Source organism: Dryobates pubescens, chromosome 17 (genome assembly GCF_014839835.1).
Source record: "Dryobates pubescens isolate bDryPub1 chromosome 17, bDryPub1.pri, whole genome shotgun sequence".
Taxonomy (NCBI): domain Eukaryota; kingdom Metazoa; phylum Chordata; class Aves; order Piciformes; family Picidae; genus Dryobates; species Dryobates pubescens.
The window spans coordinates 8,803,673-8,821,176 of NC_071628.1; the positions used below are offsets into that span (position 1 = coordinate 8,803,673).

The 17,504-nt window shown below is 40.8% G+C and overlaps 1 protein-coding gene across 1 annotated transcript in view; it reads left to right on the forward strand.

Annotated features, from left to right (window-relative positions):
* Nucleotides 1-13,600: 13,600 nt before the first annotated feature.
* The window catches only part of IQCH (IQ motif containing H), a 59,526-nt gene continuing 55,622 nt past the window's right edge, over nt 13,601-17,504 (forward strand). Inside the window, exons 1-3 of the mRNA XM_054169160.1 lie at nt 13,601-13,670; nt 14,982-15,110; nt 16,237-16,451. Of these exons, the coding sequence (XP_054025135.1) occupies nt 13,628-13,670; nt 14,982-15,110; nt 16,237-16,451 (387 nt within the window). The 5' untranslated portion in view covers nt 13,601-13,627. The remainder of the gene's footprint in view (nt 13,671-14,981; nt 15,111-16,236; nt 16,452-17,504) is intronic.

Sequence of the window (17,504 nt, forward strand, 5' to 3'; positions counted from 1 at the left end):
GTGGTTAAGCAAATGGGACTGTTGGCCCAGAAGAGGTTATTTTTGATCATTTGCTGTTTGGGTTTTATTGAAAAATACACAAATAAATGCAGTTCTACCAGCAACTTCTGCTGATGTCTGTGAATTTTTCACTAAATAGAAAGTTAAAAGTACAGTCATTCAAAGTCAGCCAGCCAAGCAATCTGGGTTTAATAGATAAAATCAAAGCAATATTTAAAAACCTCACTGTTTTCTCTTTCCAAATCAGGGAGCTTCATTTTGGTGCTTCTCAGAAACAGCTTATTTTACCACCAGTACATGTTGAGCCCGGGACTGTCCAAGCGTACAGCGGATCATCGCTATGTGTTTCTCAAGGTCCACAGGTATGGAATAATATACTACTTATTCTGCTAGAGACCACATTAAATGAGTAGACTGGGTATCTTGTAGGTTACCAGTTGATTTCAGAATGTTGTGTTCTGATTCCACATGGATTCAGTTTTTGATAAGATATGATTTATGACTGAAAGTGTTCTCAGAATGAATGAGCTGAGAGATAGGAGCTTGCCTACAGTCAGCATAAAATCTCAGTTAGAAAAGACTCAGTATCATCATGGGTGCCTCCACAGGCTTGCTTTTTTTTTTCTTCTTCCCCCACAAGTATATTGTTAAACCATGTTTGTTCAGCTTTAAAGTCCCACTCCTGCAAGTACCATATGCTTAACTGTGATTCTGTAAGTAAATGGAACTATTTATTGGACTAGGATGAGCACAGCTATAAATGTTTGTGTTCCTTGATGCTAAAATGTTCTTTGTGTAAAAGATACTGCAAATTGTAGGATAGATTTCTGCTCATGTCCAAGGTGGTCCCCTCTGATAAACACAGGTTTTTCTCCTTGAAATCCAATTTCTTTTTTCTGTTTTTATAAATTAAATCCTTGTAAGCATTCATTTAAAGCCATCTTAAAATGTTTATATCTGAAGTATTTTGACTTTGCTGTGAGTTTTCATTGGCCTGTTCCAAGGAATTTTCCTCAAATGTTTTAAAACCAAATTAATGTAATTAGTTTAATTGAAAAATACTTATTATCATAATTTTTGGTTATTACTGTTTACAAGGAAGCCTTGAGTGAGAGAGAACCTGAAGAATCATCATAGAATGGTTTGTGCTGTCTGTGTTCTAAGACTGTTACCAGAAGCAGGAGGCTGAATCTAGTTGAATCAGAATGAGCAGCTGAACACTTATGTTGCTGATTAGCTTTGTAAAAGCAATGAAAATGTAAAGCAATATTAAGGTATTGCTCAGTCTTGAAATGATGGATCAGGTGCAAAGAGAGCTCTGATTTATTTTCCAGACCATATTCCAACTCTGCCCTATATGAGTACACTTAAATACTGAGGGGGGCAAAAATGGCCAGGGTTCAGCTCCTCTGTGTTACCTGTGGTATTTCAACCCTTCCCGTGCACTAGAGAGCTTAATTTCCAGGGGAGCACCTGCTCCGTCCTGTCTTGACTTTCTCTTTGTCTTCTCATTTCTGATATCTGTGGCATCTGCATAGAAATCCATATCCAGTGACAAGCAAACTAGCCCTAATTTCCCATTATAAAGAAAATGGCAAACAGTGCTGTTCTGCCAGCTGTTCTACATGGCTAGCATGCCAGCAGTAAAAGCTTTTGTTATTAAATAGTTGTGAAATCCAGCTGGGAAATTATCACCTACAATTCCTTACTTTCTGTCTTTTCCTTACTTGTAGCTATAAACAATTTTGGGTTATATTAAACGTACTTTGGTGTTCAAAATCCCTTTCTACTCAAAAGAAGTATTGGTGGGCTGAACAGTTTTCCACTTGCAGAGAGGAATTCCAGGTCTGAAGACATGAATGCTTCAACTCGGAGGGGTTCTGAGAGAAATTAATAACTCCTCCAGTAACATTTTTATGCTTTGCAGTCCATAGTACACTGTGCAAGACTGGAAACAGAGCAGAAGGTGTTTGTAGTAGTTAGGATGAAGCAAGGTTGGAGTCAAATAAGCACAGATGCTATTTTCACATGTGTTGCTGGAATACTTGTCATATGGGAAATAGCTTCCCACAGGTGTCAGAATAGCCTTAAAATTGTTTACTCAGAGTATTTCTGAGTCATATTAGCAGCTAGAGTAGACTCTGTAAATCTTGCTCACAGAGAATAGTAAAGCACTGTCCTCTTCCTGTGTTTGTTTTGTGTTTTGATTTGTTGTTGTTTTTTTTTTTTTTTTTTTTAGTGTTGTTTTTTTCTATAGTTTTATGAGGCAACTGGGATTGTTTAGTCTGGAGAAGAGGAGGCTGAGGGGAGACCTCACTGCTCTTTACAGCTACCTGAAAGGATGTTACAGTGACATGGGGATTGGTCTTTTCTCCCTAGTATCAGGTGATAGGATGGGAAGAAATGGCCTGAAATTGTGGCAGGGGAGGTTTGGGTTGGGCATGAGGAACAATTTTTTTCCTGCAAGGGTAGTCAGGCATTGGAACAGGCTGCCCCCTGGGCAGGTGGTGGAGTCACCATTCCTGGAGGTGTTCAAGGAATGTGTGGAGGTGGCACTCGAGGATGTGGTTTAATGGCTGTGGTTGTTTTGTGTTGAGTTTGGAGTCCAAACTGAAACAATTCTAGGATTCTGTAATTTGATTTATTCTAATAAAGCTTGAGAATCACACAGAGGAGTCTCCCTTTGCAGTCATCATAAAACCTTTGTATAACAATGACCAAAAAGACATTGTGATCCAATGGGGTTCCTTTTTTTGTGGAATCTGCCATTCCAGCATTGACAATTTCACTGTCAGCCTGTACTGTGAATCATCTCCTGTTTTAATTGAGAGCTTACTCAATTTTCCCCTCAACTCTTGTTTAATAGCACAAGCAGTTTTCTTTCTGTACAGCGGTGTGTTATAGTAATAAAATAAATACCACAAAATCACTGATGAGGTGAAAATTGAACTTTCTGTCTCTGTGCAGCCATGTGGCTAAAAGAGTAATTGGCTTGGATAATAACTTTTGTTCTTACAAACCCAAATCTAAATGAGCATTTCATTGATACATCTGCTTGTAATTATTATCAAAAGAAGGTAATTTATTGTGCAGATAAATAAATTAAGCCATTTTTTAGTGCTTTCACAAACTAATAGAAGTTTAATAGTTCAAATGCACATCTAATGGTTCTTAAACTTTTTATGGTGTATTTTGGTTTTTTAAAAGAAAAGGAATTCTTGTGTAGTTATTCTTAGGCAAAAAGATTTATCAGCAGACAGTTCTTGTGCCTAAAGGTGTTTCGTTGAATCTCACTCTATAAGGGAGCTTTTTGTTTCCACGTTCCCATGTAATGGGAATTCAATACATATCCCACCAGGTCCCCAGCTCCTTTGAGTTACCTTTCCTCTGGTGATACTTCAGTTTCTGCCATTTGAGGATTCTCCCTGATTTGGTATGGGTTGCTAAATAAACCCTGCTGGGTGCAGACTCTGGTTAGCAATGTTGTGTCAATAAAAATATTGGGAGATTCTACTACACGTGGTACAGATTCAGGTGTAAACTAAAGCATGTGCATTGAGATGAGCCAAAATGTCTTCAACTTCCAGTAAAAATACGTGGCATCACTTCTGGCTTTTATTTCTCTTATTTGTTATAACGAGAATAAGAGCCATATTCTGTCCACTGGGATTTAAATCATCGTAATTTTTATCAGCAAAATAGTTGAATCCATTCCACGCAGAGACAGTACATTAAGAAACTACTATGTTTTAATTAATGGTATTTCCTTTTCTCTCATTTACTTCTAAACAAGTGGTCTGTCTGCATTGAGTCTATGGGCTGTAACTGGTCCAAAAAAGCTATTCTGACCCATCAGGGCAATGATTCTTGACTTAGTGTCTGGCAAACGTGGCCAAAGTGGATTGGATTCTTATCTGTGGAAAGAATGCACCTACAACATGTTAATCGAGTGAGTTAACCCTGATTGTCCTTTCCACTCAAAATGTAACTCCAAAAAGTGCAATTTTGAACATTTTAGAGCTCATAATGGAGTTAATTGAACAAATTTGGGCAAAACCCCTACATGTGGATAGTAGTTGTGTGCCTTGCTATGTTTTTCAACTAATCAAAAGGCGCTTCATTGTTTGCCTAGTTCAACTAACATGAATCTTTATCATCATTTTATCAGTCTATTAGCATATTGGTTTAGTTGATTAGGTGGTGTTGGATGATAGGTTGGACATGATGATCTTGAAGGTCTCTTCCAACCTGGCTTATTCTATTCTATTCTATATTAGCCAGTTCCTGCTTGTAAACCCCTCTGTCCTTGTGCAGTTCGTTTAAGATTGTGCCTGTTATGTATTGCAGCAGCAGATGGAAATGGATATGAAGGTTATGCTTGACCCAGAGATTGCCAGTTATAAAGCTGGTTTAAAACACAACTACTGTAAGACCAAGCTGCCACTTATAACTAAGAAAAAGTCTGCTCCTGTAAGTAACTTCTTACCTCATGGACGTAGTATTTGTGTTATTTTTACTGCTGAAGTTGATTCGTATCAAATCCCTGTAAAAATAAAATATTTGAAGTGAAAATACCTGATAATATCCTACTTCTAGATGTTGATATGTAACAGTCAAAACATTCTGAATGACAGCACATAGGAAAATAAACTTATAGGATGACAGCTTTAAGTAGCAAGACCCCAATCCAGCTAAGGCTCCATGGGAATGTGCATGGTGAGTAATGTCAGTAAAATCAAGGAGTGCAGGGTGAGCTAAGTGGAGCTTGTGTAGCTTAGGATGTGAGCCAAAGATCATGGAAGAAGTAAATGAGGGTTTGTTGGAGTCGCCATCATTGGAGGTGTTTAGGAGGAGACTTGATAGGGTGCTTGGTTGCATGGTTTAGTTGATTAGGTGGTGTTGGATGATAGGTTGGATGTGATGATCTCTAAGGTCTCTTCCAACCTGGTTTATTCTATTCTAACAGTGGGCTTGCAGCTGCACATTCTCTGGCACACCTTTAAAATGCAGGGGTATGTTCTGCTTTCAAATGGTAACAGGATTGTTTGGAATAAGTGGGGAAAGGTTGTGTTTGGTGCTCTTATGAATGGAATCTTTTTGACTTGACAAAAGGACTCCGTGATTTGAAGTAGTGCAAGATTAAGTTTGGGTTCTTCCAGATTTCCGTTCTGCAACTGCTGCTCCTTTTGAATAAACAAATGAAGATGTTTTCTGCAAATAAGCTTCTAGAAAGATTGACTAGGCAGAGGCATCCCTCCAAAGATATGTTCACAAATTTAGCACAGCACTGTGGTCCACGTGCCTGGTTTTCTCTCACAAGAACGCTCTTCTACCATTTAATTTATGATAGAAGCATTTTGCAGTGAGCTCAAGTGCTGCAGGAGACAGTCTGGGGTATTTGGTTTTAAACAACATAAAGAGAATCTGTGAATGGCACAGTTGTAAGCTGCCACTTCTAAAAAATGATTTTTTTTTCCCTGAAAGCTGTTGCCCAGATGAAGTGGTGATTTGTCTAACCCTGTGATATAGAGTTAATTAGAAGAAAAGCATCATGGCTAATAGCTTTTTAGAACCACTCTAAAACACTCACAGAGAGGAATATTATACTGCTGCAGAGAGCCATGTGTTTTCCCTGCTCTTGCTGAAGCACATACACTGATCAGAGAAAACTTCTTCCTGTTGACTTCAATGACAAGCATTTAGTGTGAATTAGTCAAGCTCTCTGATACGTATTTACAGCTGCTGAGGAACCATTTGTGGCAGGGAAATGGGTGAAAAAAACCCCAAGCAGGTATTTCCCACTGCTAATTTATTCCTCAGCATTTACTTAAAGTAAATGGTTTTTAGGAGTTTTTCAATCCCTTGACTCAATCTGTGTTTTGAAATGCTCTGGCTTCACTGGGGAGGGGAAGATGTGCAACTATAGATTTTCAAAATCCACTACTGAGACAGTCCAAGCATTTTCGTTTCATGCAATCCATACTAACACTTAGCTGGAAGAGGGGAGGTTTAGACTGGATATTGGGAAGACATTCTTTACAGTGAGGGAGACACTGGAACAGGTTACTCAGGGAGGTTGTGGATGCCCCCTGCTTGGAAGTGTTCAAGGCCAAGTTGGATGGGGCCTTGAGTAACCTAGTCTAATGGGAGGTGTCCCTGCCCAAGGCAGGAGGGTTGGAACTAGATGATCTTTAAGGTGCATTCCAACCCAGACCATTTTATGATTAGAGGAAGTATAGTTGTAGATCACCATCAGTCACTGCAATGAATCACTGCAGAGGTGCAGGTCTAAAACTACATAGAGTAAGTTTCAAGAAAAGCATCTCAATTGAAGTAGCTGCAAGAATGAAATCAGGTGTTTCCTACCCTCTTTTTACTAATCAGCCATTAGAGGGCAATATTTGTACACACACACACGGGCAGACACACGTCTGCACACATGTGCATGCTTTAGGTATGGGCCTAAGCTCAAAAATTATCCCCCTCACAAGAAATAAAAAAAAATCAGTGGCAGAAGGGCTCTCATTGAAGTAAATTAAAAACTAATTGCTTGGTTAACTGCATTCACATATTTTTCCAAGAGTTGTCAGTAGCTGAGTTTTCAAGGAGACCCGAGCATTGAAAAGATGTGGTGAGATCAAACCCAGACTGGTTCGGAGGTGACTGGAGAGGTCAAGTACAAAGCTACATGGACTTTATTGTCCTGCTGCTGGAGTGGTTTGAGAAATTGCTAGTAAGATTTCATTGTTTCATAGGAAAATGCCTTCTTTTCTTGCTCTTTTGGTGTTACAAAGTTGCTGATGCTGGATTTTATGACAGAAACTACGAACAATTAGCTGCTGCCCTTTTGTACCTTTTTTTGGCTCTGATAAGTACTAATGCTTCCTCCTCTGTGAAGTTCTGTAGTGATCTTAAAATGAGGACTGTAATTCCATTGGAAACACCGTGGGCAGGGGGGACATGGCTGTATTTTGTAGTTTATATCTCTGGATAAGGAAAAAAAAATTAATAGATTATTATTAAATATGTATACATCCCATGGAGCACCTAGCAAAACAAACAGCAGTCTGAATTGCTGCAAAAATAACTCTGCACTTCTGCAACCTAGAAAAGTTTCACAACTATACCTTCCATTTTCCTAGGATAGGGGTTTTATAGCATTATCCTGGCACTTTTTGGCCCTTGTTTTCTTATAACTGTATATTATACTGTAAACTTAAGAATATTTTAACTTATTCATGAGGTAGAATTTAATGTTGTGCTGCTTTCTAGCCTTTATGAGTTGCATCTTATACAGTGTGTGGCTCTAATGGTGGTAGCAGGGACTGTGTTGTGGTGAGGGAGTTTTTTAAGGTAACTTACTTGAGCACGAGCATTCTAATGATATCCTTGATTATTAATTCTTTATTCAGTATGGGGTACATTAAAAACAGTGTGGCCAGCAGGTCAAGGGAGATTCTTCTCCTCCTCTACTCTGCCCTGGTGAAGTATTGTGTCCAGTTCTGGGCTCCCCAGTTCATGTGGGACAGGGAAATGTTGGAGGGAGTCCAGTGGAGAATGTGAGGATTGACTGAAGTACTTGTCTGATGAGGAAAGGCTGAGAGACCTGAGTTGTTTAGCCTGGGGAAGACTGAGAAGGGAACTTCTTGATGCTTATAAATATCCAAAGGGTGGGTATCAAGATGGGCCCAGGCTCTTTGCAGTGGTGTCCTGTGATAGGATGAGGGGCAATGGATACAAACTGGAATACAGGAAGTTTCACCTCAGCATGAGGAGAAACATCTTTACTGCGAGGGTGGCAGTGCACTGGACCAGGCTGTGCAGAGAGGTTGTGGTCTCCTTTTCTGGAGACTTTATAAAGTCCCACCTGGATGCATTCCTGTGACCTAGGTGATCCTGCTTTAGCAGGTGGGTTGTACTCGATCTCCAGAGGTCTCTTCCAACCTCTATCGTTCTGTGATTCTATGATTTACATTATGTTAATCACTAGTGCTTATGACTCAAAATCTTTTGATTCCCCAAATCATCAACTAAGGCAAAGCAAGGTTATTATTTTCAAGTGACTAGAAGATGCTGTTGAAGAAAAACAGGCCTTTTGGTCCTCCAACCCTGATTGTGGGTTACATGGGGCTACAGCTGTAGTCAAAGCATAATTTTGGCAGAACAAGGCTTAAACAAATCAATGTTACACCACAGTATTTCCAACTAAGCTTGTTGCAGTTGCATTATGGTGTGTAATCATCATAAGCAGCACAGCAAATTTCAGAAAATCTCCTTGTCACTAAAAATAAGCAGGGAATAATTGGTGAGACAGAGTTAACTTAACAGATGACTACAGTCAGCATCCTTTCAACTCAGAAATGGGAATGTGAAGGTCACCCCCATCGCAGATGACAAACGTGGAACATTTTGTTGGTAAACAAATTAATCTTTGGAAAGGTCACCATTTGTTTTAAGTTTTTATCCAGTTCTTGTCATCTGGAATTGGAGATTGACTGTCATTTTGCTAGGTAGGGGTGCAGCTGAAGCTGCTGAAGCTGTTTCTCCACATATCAACATTCCCTGACAAAACTCAGTGCCTGATTGGGATGCTATGGGCTGCTGGTTTACATCTGTCTCCGGACAAGAATGGAGGCCCACCCCTGAATTCCAATAAGTTGATCCTGCATATTCTGCCTTGTGTAAGCTGGCCCTTTGCCCACAAGTAAAATATATTGTAGAGCAAGCCAGCAATTATCTCTCTTACTTCCTTCTGTGCTGCTTCTGTTGCCTTTTACAAAAAGCAGATGTGGGATTCACCAAAGTTCTCCATCTATTCTCTTTTGCACCTGTTAGGGCAGAGTTTTCATAGTCAAATCTCTGGGAAAGCTAATGGAGGCCATAAAAGGAGCAAGGCTTGATTTCTCCAGGTTTGTGGAAAACTGACAATTCAGAGCCATCTCTGGTTTCTCTAAGAGCTTAGAGTAGGTACGAATAATGTAGAAGACCTGTTGTTAAAGATGCTTAGTTGCTCCCTAGCAAAGGTTTAATGTTAGGTTTTCTAATGAAATGAGACTTTATTTTCTACAAATAAACAAAATCTGAGGGAAATAATATCTATGGATAGTTTCAGTATTTTACCTCTAAGGGAAATTGTATTAATTGGTAGGTAGGCAAAATGCTGAACTATGTAAATTGGAATGAGAAGGATAAATTTCTGCTTCCTGTACAATTTTCCTGCTTGGAAATCTTCTTGATGTCCAGGTATAAAAACTGTTCACCTGTTAAATCTCATACAGAGACTGTTTAAACCATAAGGCTGTGAAACTATAAAATAAATTCCCAGAATCCCAGCATGGTGGGGTTGGAAGGTACTTCTGGAGATCATCCAGTCCAATCCCTCTGCTAAAGCAGAGGCACCCACAGCAGGTTGCCCAGGATCACAATGTCCACATGGGTTTGGTATCTCTCCAGAGAAGGAGACTCCACAACCTCTCTGGGCAGCCTGCTCCAATGAAATCCTGCAGTAGTTCTCATCAAGAACAAAAACCAAAGCCTTGGTTTGTTGTGGGTGGTAGAGTCAAGATTGGACCTGATGTCCTACAGAGATCACTTCTAAGCACTGTTTCTGTTATGTATATGATTCTGTGGTTGAGAGGAAAGAGTGGAAATCATTTAGCAGCTTTGCCCAAACTCCGTTTGAGGTTTTTTTTACAATCTGAAGTCTACCTTTAAAACTTAGATACCTCCTTCTGTGTGAACAGCAGGATCTATGGATTTGAAACACTCAGGGAACAGGCCCTGAATTACTTATCAAAGCAGCTTTGCATCTTTCTTGCAGTGAGTTTATCTAAACTATACTTTACCTTGCTTGTATAATGTATAGTTATATAATGCCACGATCAATTAGCTTCAAAAGCCTAGCTAACATGAACTAGTGCTTACTCTTTCTCCTCTATTCACATGTTCCATCACCCCGCTGTCCTTTCTGGGGAGGGGGGCCCAAAACTGGACCCAGGATTTGAGGTGTAGCCTCACTAGTGCTGAGTACAAGGGGACAATCAGTTTGTAGTGCAGCTGGCCTCATTATTGCTGATCCAAGCCAGGATGCTGTTGGCCTTCTTGGCCACCCGGGCAATCGCTGGCTCATCTTCAGCTGACTGTTGACCAACACCCCCAGGTCCTTTTCCACTGGGCACTTTCCAGCCACTCTTCCCCAAGCCTAGAGTTTCTATGGGGCTGTTGTGATCCAAGCATAGGACCAAGCGCTTGTCCTTGTTGAACCTTAATCATAGATCCCTCTGTTAAACCTTTTCTACCATGACTATCAAGCTTAGTGGTTTTCTAACACCCACCAAATCTGGTCATGATATCTCAGGTAATAAACTGTGGGTTTGGTACATGATAGTATTCATCTTTTCTCTGTATTTAGTACTAGTCTCTGTTCTTTTTCTGGAAGAAAAACATATTTATAACATATTTAAACCCAAAAGTTGTTCTACTTAAATATTGCTGTCTAGGTAAAAAGAAAACAAATAGAGAACTAATCTCAAAATCCCTGTGGTGTTACAACAAGTGCCCTATTTAAAATCAAGCAAAAAGAAAAATCAAGTGGGGAGAGGTTTATCCACAGGAGAAAAACACTTTAGAAAGGGTAATAGAATTGTTTTTTTCTCATGTCCCAGGTTAATTACACTCAGAAGTGCTTGAAATGAAAAAAATAGTTTTTCAGCACACTCCAAGCATATTTTAAGGCAAGTAAGCCTTAGTCTGCACTGCAACTGAAGTGCTCCCTTCTAGCCCCATAAAACTGTACTTTAAAAGTACCTGTGATGAGGCAGGCTGTGTGTTGACCTCTGCAGAGCACATTTGCTGAGTGGCAATCCTCAACCTTCACCAAAACACATTCATGCAGGAAGAAGTTTGAGGTTCCAATCACCTTGTAGCAGTGACAGATCCTCCAGAGAGGAAGCAGGTGAGGTGCTTGCGGGTGAGGTGCCTACAGGTTAGTGTTGGACAGGGTGTGAACCATTGCTTCTGTGGTGTTTTGAGTCTGTCTGCACCATAAACATGAAAATGCTTGTTAGGAGCATGGTTCTAGAGAATGTTTTGTTCAGAAGCCCAGTGTGGTGGAGTTGGAAGGGGCCTCGGGAGATCATCCAGTCCAACCCCCCTGCTAAAGTAGGGACACCTACAGCAGCTTACCCAGCATCACAATGTCCTGGTGGATTTGGAATCTCTCCAAAGAAGGAGACTCCACAACCTCTCTGGGCAGCCTGCTCCAGCACCCTCACACCAAAGAAGTTTCTCCTCATCTTTAGCTGGAAATAAAATTCCCTATGTTTTCATTGTGCCATAAAAGCCATGGGTGTGAGTAAAGGTTTTAAATTGCACTGACAGATGGAAGGCAACTGAACACCTTTTAAAAAGATGCAATCTTTTCAATATCTTTTTTAATTAAACCACTGAGTAAAGGTAATAAAATGATACAATGATGCTAAAAATAATTTTCTTGCAATACTCATTATTTTTAAGGTCTTACTGTGATTAGTTGGCTTAATTTTACTGAAAATAACTGAAGGATGAAAGTGTTTTGTCAAATTTTGCTTTGATACCTCACTGCAGTCTCCAAGAGAGCAGCTTATACAGTAAATAAAGTGCTGGAAGACCATGGAAGAAGTAGAGTCTGGGAGTAGCTAGCTGTTTTGGGTCAGCTCCATAGTCCCACTGTGTTGCCTGTGCTATAATGAAGTGAATTGTAGTGATGCTGCAGTGTAAATGAGCTTAAATCACATTACACTTGCATCTGTCCTTTAATGTGGCACTTGCTGTGGACTTCCTAGAAATTAAAGGATGCAGAAAAGAAGAATTAAATATTTGCAGTTAAAAGAAATATGAACAACAAACCCCTTCCAGGCTGTTGTTGAACTCACACCCCACCTGAATTGTTTTCCTTTGTAGCTCATTACATCTCTATGAACCCAAATGAAATACTTATGCTTCATAGTGCTGTTTACAATAACAAAACTCCTGGGATTTAAACTGGGATAAAACTGACCAAGAGTAAAATCAGCTCTACAGCAATAGCCTGAAAAAGGAAGCACTGTTTAATTAAATTTCTTTCTTTTTACATATTTTTGTTGTCTCCTCAAACTGCTGGGCCCAAGAATGAGCAGAAAAGTGGTTTATTATTACCTTTTCTCAGTATCCAGCCACTCTCCATGCCAGCTGCTATAAAGTTAATCTTTATTATAGGCTTATTGCTATTTTCTTGGAACACAAGAACATGGAGTTTCATACATCTCAAGCCCTTAAAGCATAATGCTTCATAATGGCCATAACTGAAATGAGTGCCTGTGATTTCTCTGAAAGATTCTCCATTATGGTAAAGTGGACATCATTTCTCTCTCCCTAATACCTCTTGTGGACAGTGCTGTTATACAAATTAAGAGGAAAATTTATAATAGTTGGTTTTGATATCTCTCATTTCCCCATTAGGAGTAGAAACAGTTCTTTAGAATTGCCTTTTTTTTCTATGAAGTTGATGGTTGATGTTATTCACTACAAGAAAGCTGGGAAGGGGCTTTTTAGGGTGTCGGGTGGTGATAGGACTAGGGGGAATAGATCCAAGCTAGAGGAGGTGATTTTAGATTAGACATTAGGAAGGAATTCTTCACCATAAGGGTGGTGAGACACTGGAACAGGTTGCTCAGGGAGATGGTGGAAGCCTCATCCCTGGAGGTTTCTAAGGCCAGGCTGGATATGGCTCTGGGCACCCTGATCTAGTGGAAGGTGTCCCTGCCCAGGGCAGGGACGTTGGAACTGATTGATCCTTGGGGTCCCTTCCAACCCTGCCAATTCTGTGATTCTGTGAATTATGGTCCCTTCCAACCCAAAACAGTCTGATTCCATGACTATACCTCTTGCCTTGCACAAAACTCTATATGTGCAGTGAGTAGTAAGACACATGACAGCACTGTCCCAAAGTGACATGTGCCACTTCTTGGATTCCTGCCCCTTAGAACCAGCAGGATCCACTGGGGAAGTAAGCAAGCTTTAACCCCCACATTAGCCCAGGCTGTGGGGCACATGTTTTCACATCCTGTTATCAGGCAGTGTCACTGAGAAACCCTGAAACTTCCAAAGTCTGTGATACCATTCCCTGATTTGTGAGTAGTTTCACATTTTTTAGTTCCATTGGTATTCTTTCCAGTGAGAATTCATTTACATATTTGAAAGTACTTCCTCTTCTTTCTGGTACCTTGCCTGTGTATGCATTTGATATATTTCAAGACTCTTCTGTCAAAAACTACTATATTTACAGTATAATTGGGTAAAATTCTTGTGATTCCTTTATTAACTAGCACACTAATTTTTGCAAAGCAGAAGTCAAAAGACATCAATTTAATTAACTTTATTTTAAATTACTAAAGTAATGACAGTAGCCAATACCATAGCATGTTCATAAGTTGTAAAAGCAGTGCTTATGCTGGCACATTATTAAATCTTAATGAAACTCTTCACAGCAGCAATTATATTTATTACTGCAGGAGTAGAAAAGTGTCTTCCCAGCTCCCAGATTTCTTTGTTAAAAGAAGATTCTATCTCTTCCTAGATTAACCTGTCTGATTGGCCTGACTCTCAGTATATGGATTCTACCTTACCTCTGTTAGAAGAAGATACAACAAAAGGTGAGTCACAGAAAGCCCCCCCTGGGTACTGTTGCCACCAGATGCATGCTGCTTATGCAGTGTCATTTGCTGTTTGCAGTAGATACCTGCTAATCAAGTTTTCTGGCACCTCAAAACTTGTAAGAACTGAATGTCATAAAGGGTGGAGATCAACTCCAGACTACTTACCTCTGTGTGATAGCTAACTTTGGGCATGGTGAATGTTATGTTGCCTTCACAAGAAAGAGATTGGGAACTTGTTACAGATGGGAGAGTGGAAAACAAATGCTGCGTCTGATTACCTGTGTTCAGTTTTGGGGCCCTTGCTCCCAAAAGGACGTTGAAGTACTGGAGCAGGCCCAGAGAAGGGCAATAAAGCTGGTGAAGGGTCTGAAGAACAGGTCTTGTTAGGAGTAGCTGAGGGAAGTGGGTTTTTTCATCCTAGAGAAAAGAAGGCTGAGGAGAGACCTTCTGGCTCTCTGCAACTCCCTGAAAGGAGGCTGGAGCCAGGTGGGGCTTGGTCTCTTCTCCCTGATAACAAGTGATAGTACAGGAGGAAATGGCCTCAGGTTGCCCCAGGGGAGGTCTAGGTGGGATATTAGAAGAAACTTCTTTACAGAAAGGGTTCTCAAACCCTGGAACAGGCTCCCCAGGGAGGTGATTGAATCCCCATCCCTGGAGGCATTTAAAAGTCTCAGAGATGTGGTGCTGAGAAGCATGGTTTAGCACCAGCTTTGGTAGAGTTAGAGAATGGTCTTTTCCAACCAAAATGATTCTGTGTTTCAGTGTTAAGAATCATCCTCCCTGAGTCAGCTATCTTGTAATTAAGAGTTCAGTTGCTGCTGGAGAGGAGAATTGCACATGGTGGAGGGTTTTTGTGTGACTAAATAACATAGTCAAAATAAACAGCCATGATTAATGTCTGGTTATTAATCATGCAATCATTCAATCCTAACTAGACCTGCACTTGGACTATTTTAGCAATCAGTCCATATTCATGGCTACATTGTGGTTTACAGGAGTTGTTTCTCATCCATTCTGCATATTAAACTGCCACTGTACAACCATAATTCCTTCTGAGAATCAGCACCAGTACAATATCTTTCATGTATTTATCAATTTTTATAGGCAAAGCTCACCTTCCTTGAAGGTAAAATATTGAAAGACACAAGTCTTTCATTAAAAGAAAGCTGCTGCTTTTTCAGTTTTAGTTTGAAATGGGAAGAAGTTGGGTCTGCCTTTGTTTAACCCTTTCTTTATTGCTGCTAATTATTTTCTTTCATAGCTGGAATATATATATATGAATTGCTCAGTAATGTCATCTTCCTGCAGGTGTTTTGAGCCTGACTGAACAAAGGCTTATCACTTCAGTAGCAAAGAAAACTCTCCAGATACCTCCTGTTGTATCAAGAGCAGCACCTTTCCATGAATTTCACAGACAGCACAAGAAATCAACTCTAGGTGAGTACAGAGGGTTGATAACAACCATCAGTCGCATCTGCAACTTCACTTCCAGGCCCTTTTTTATCTCACAAGGAAAGTAATGCTTAAAGAGCACTCGCTCAAGTTCTTAGAAATACTAAATGCATAAAGATCACAGAATGGTAGGGGTTGGAGGGGACCTCTGGAGCACCCCCTTGTCTGGGTGTCCTCTCAGGGCCAACCACACAGGAACACATCCAGGGTGATTTGGAAGTCTCCAGAGAAGGAGACTCCACAACCTCTCTGAGCAACCTTTTCCAGTGGTTTGCCACCCTCACAGCAAAGAAGTTTCACCTTCTGTTCAGGTGGAACTTCCTGTGTTCCAGTTTGTCTCTGTGCCCCTTGTCCTGTCCCTGGGCACCAGTGAAAAGAGTGGTGCCGTTACCTTGACACCCACCCTTGGGGTATTTGTAACCATTGATCAGATCTCCTCTCTGAATTCTCTTCAGGCTAAACAGCCTCAGGTCTCTCAACTCTTCCTCCTAAGAGATGTCCTATTCCCTCAACCATACTTATAGCTCTCTGTTGCACTCTATCTAGCAGTTCTGTTTCTGTTGAACTGGGGAGTGCAGAACTGGACCCAGTATTCCAGATGAGGCCTTACTAGGGCAGAGTAGAGGGGCAGGATAACCTCCTTCAACCTCCCTGCTGGTCACACCCCAGGATACCACTAGCCATAAGGGTATGTTGTTCTCTTACAGCCAGCATAGGGTCAACCAAGACTCCATGGTGGTTCTTCATAGAGCTGCTTTCCAGCAGGTCAACCCCTAACCTGTACTGGTGCAAGATGTAGATGTGCATCCTGTGTCCCACAGCTGAGTGGGCATCCAGTTTCTTAATCCTTGTGAGGATTTGGTCCCTGTTAATTTCTGAAATCCTGGTTGGTTCCTACCTGCAGGTTTCAAATTCAGAGCCCCTAAAACATGGAGTCATAGCCCCTGACTCTGAAGATCTGACTGTTAGAGTTGGTGTAAAGCTTGTGTGACTGTAAGTCATGATTTACAACAGCCGATCCAGCATCTCATTTGCAGTGATTCATCAGTTTGATCTCCTTGTTTTGTGCTTCTAACAATGACACCTATGGTCAATCTTTTTTTTGGTACAGGAGAAATTAGTAGTAGGGTGGACCCTGAGGATGCAGCCACCATCATCTTCCCAAACTCAAAGGAAGCAATGTATGGCACTTACTTCTCTAGTAAAGGTAACGTTGCACCACTCCCACCCAGCAGCTCCATGGCTTCGGCAAAGAAATCAAAGCCGGTGCGGACATACCCAGCTCAGCACTTGGAATCTGAGCTGCAGGTTCCTGCTCAGCCACAGGTATTTAGTGAAGCAAATGAAAGGTTTATTCTTGGGTTTAATACTGTCTTCACCAGAGATGCTTTAGGAAGGGACTGTAAATCACTGAGCTGGTGCAGGAGGGGCTGAACCAAACTGGGAAATAGTAAATACTGAAGTAAAATAAGAAATACATCGCAGATTGCCACTCTCTTTCTCAAGTCTTCCACCTAAATTTTGTGGGGCTTTTTGTTTGTTTTGGTTCCACACACACCTCGCCCCGAAAGCAAGTCTAAAAAGGATGTTGAGAGGTTATCCAGACCTCCAGGCAGAATTACCTCTACCTGTAATATTGCAGACAGATGTTCTTCTAACCTGTTCTGAAAACTTTTGGAGACAACAACTCCACAGTCTCCCTAGGCCATCTGTTCCAGTGCTTAACTAACTATCTTTACTGTTAGAAAAGAGTTTTTTAGTGTCTCATCTAAATCTGCTTCACTGCAGTTAAGCAAATGTAGTGTTTCCCTTTATATTTACAGAAGACTGTAGGAGAGTTTGACCTTGACTGCTTGATGATCTTGCTGATCTTGATCCCCATTCAAGAGGGACACTTTTTTTTCTTTTTATGGCTAATTATTGTGCTCCATAGCAAACTGTCTGGAGTTTTGCTTCATCTTGCCAGACTTTTTGAGTTTTGTGCCTTTGAGGAGATGTGAAAATCAAAGACAAAGCAACCTGGAGAAATGGAGAATAATGTGTTGTTATAGAATCATAGAATGGTTTGGTTTGGAAAGCATGGTTAAGATCATCTAGTCCAACCTTGCTGCAGTCAGCAGGGACATCTTCAACTAGAGAAGGTTGCTCAGAGCCCCAGATGCCCCATCACTAGAACTACTCCAGGTCAGGTTGTCTTCCACCTCTCTGGTCAACCTGGGACAGGGTTTCACGACCCTTGGTGTAAGAAATGTCTTCCTTCTATCTAGTCTGAATCTTCCTCTTTTAGTTTAAAGCATTAGAGAGGGGCAATATCCCCTCCCTCCACCTGCTGCCCACACTTCTGAGTATCAGCCCAGGACATGGTTGTCTTCTGAACTG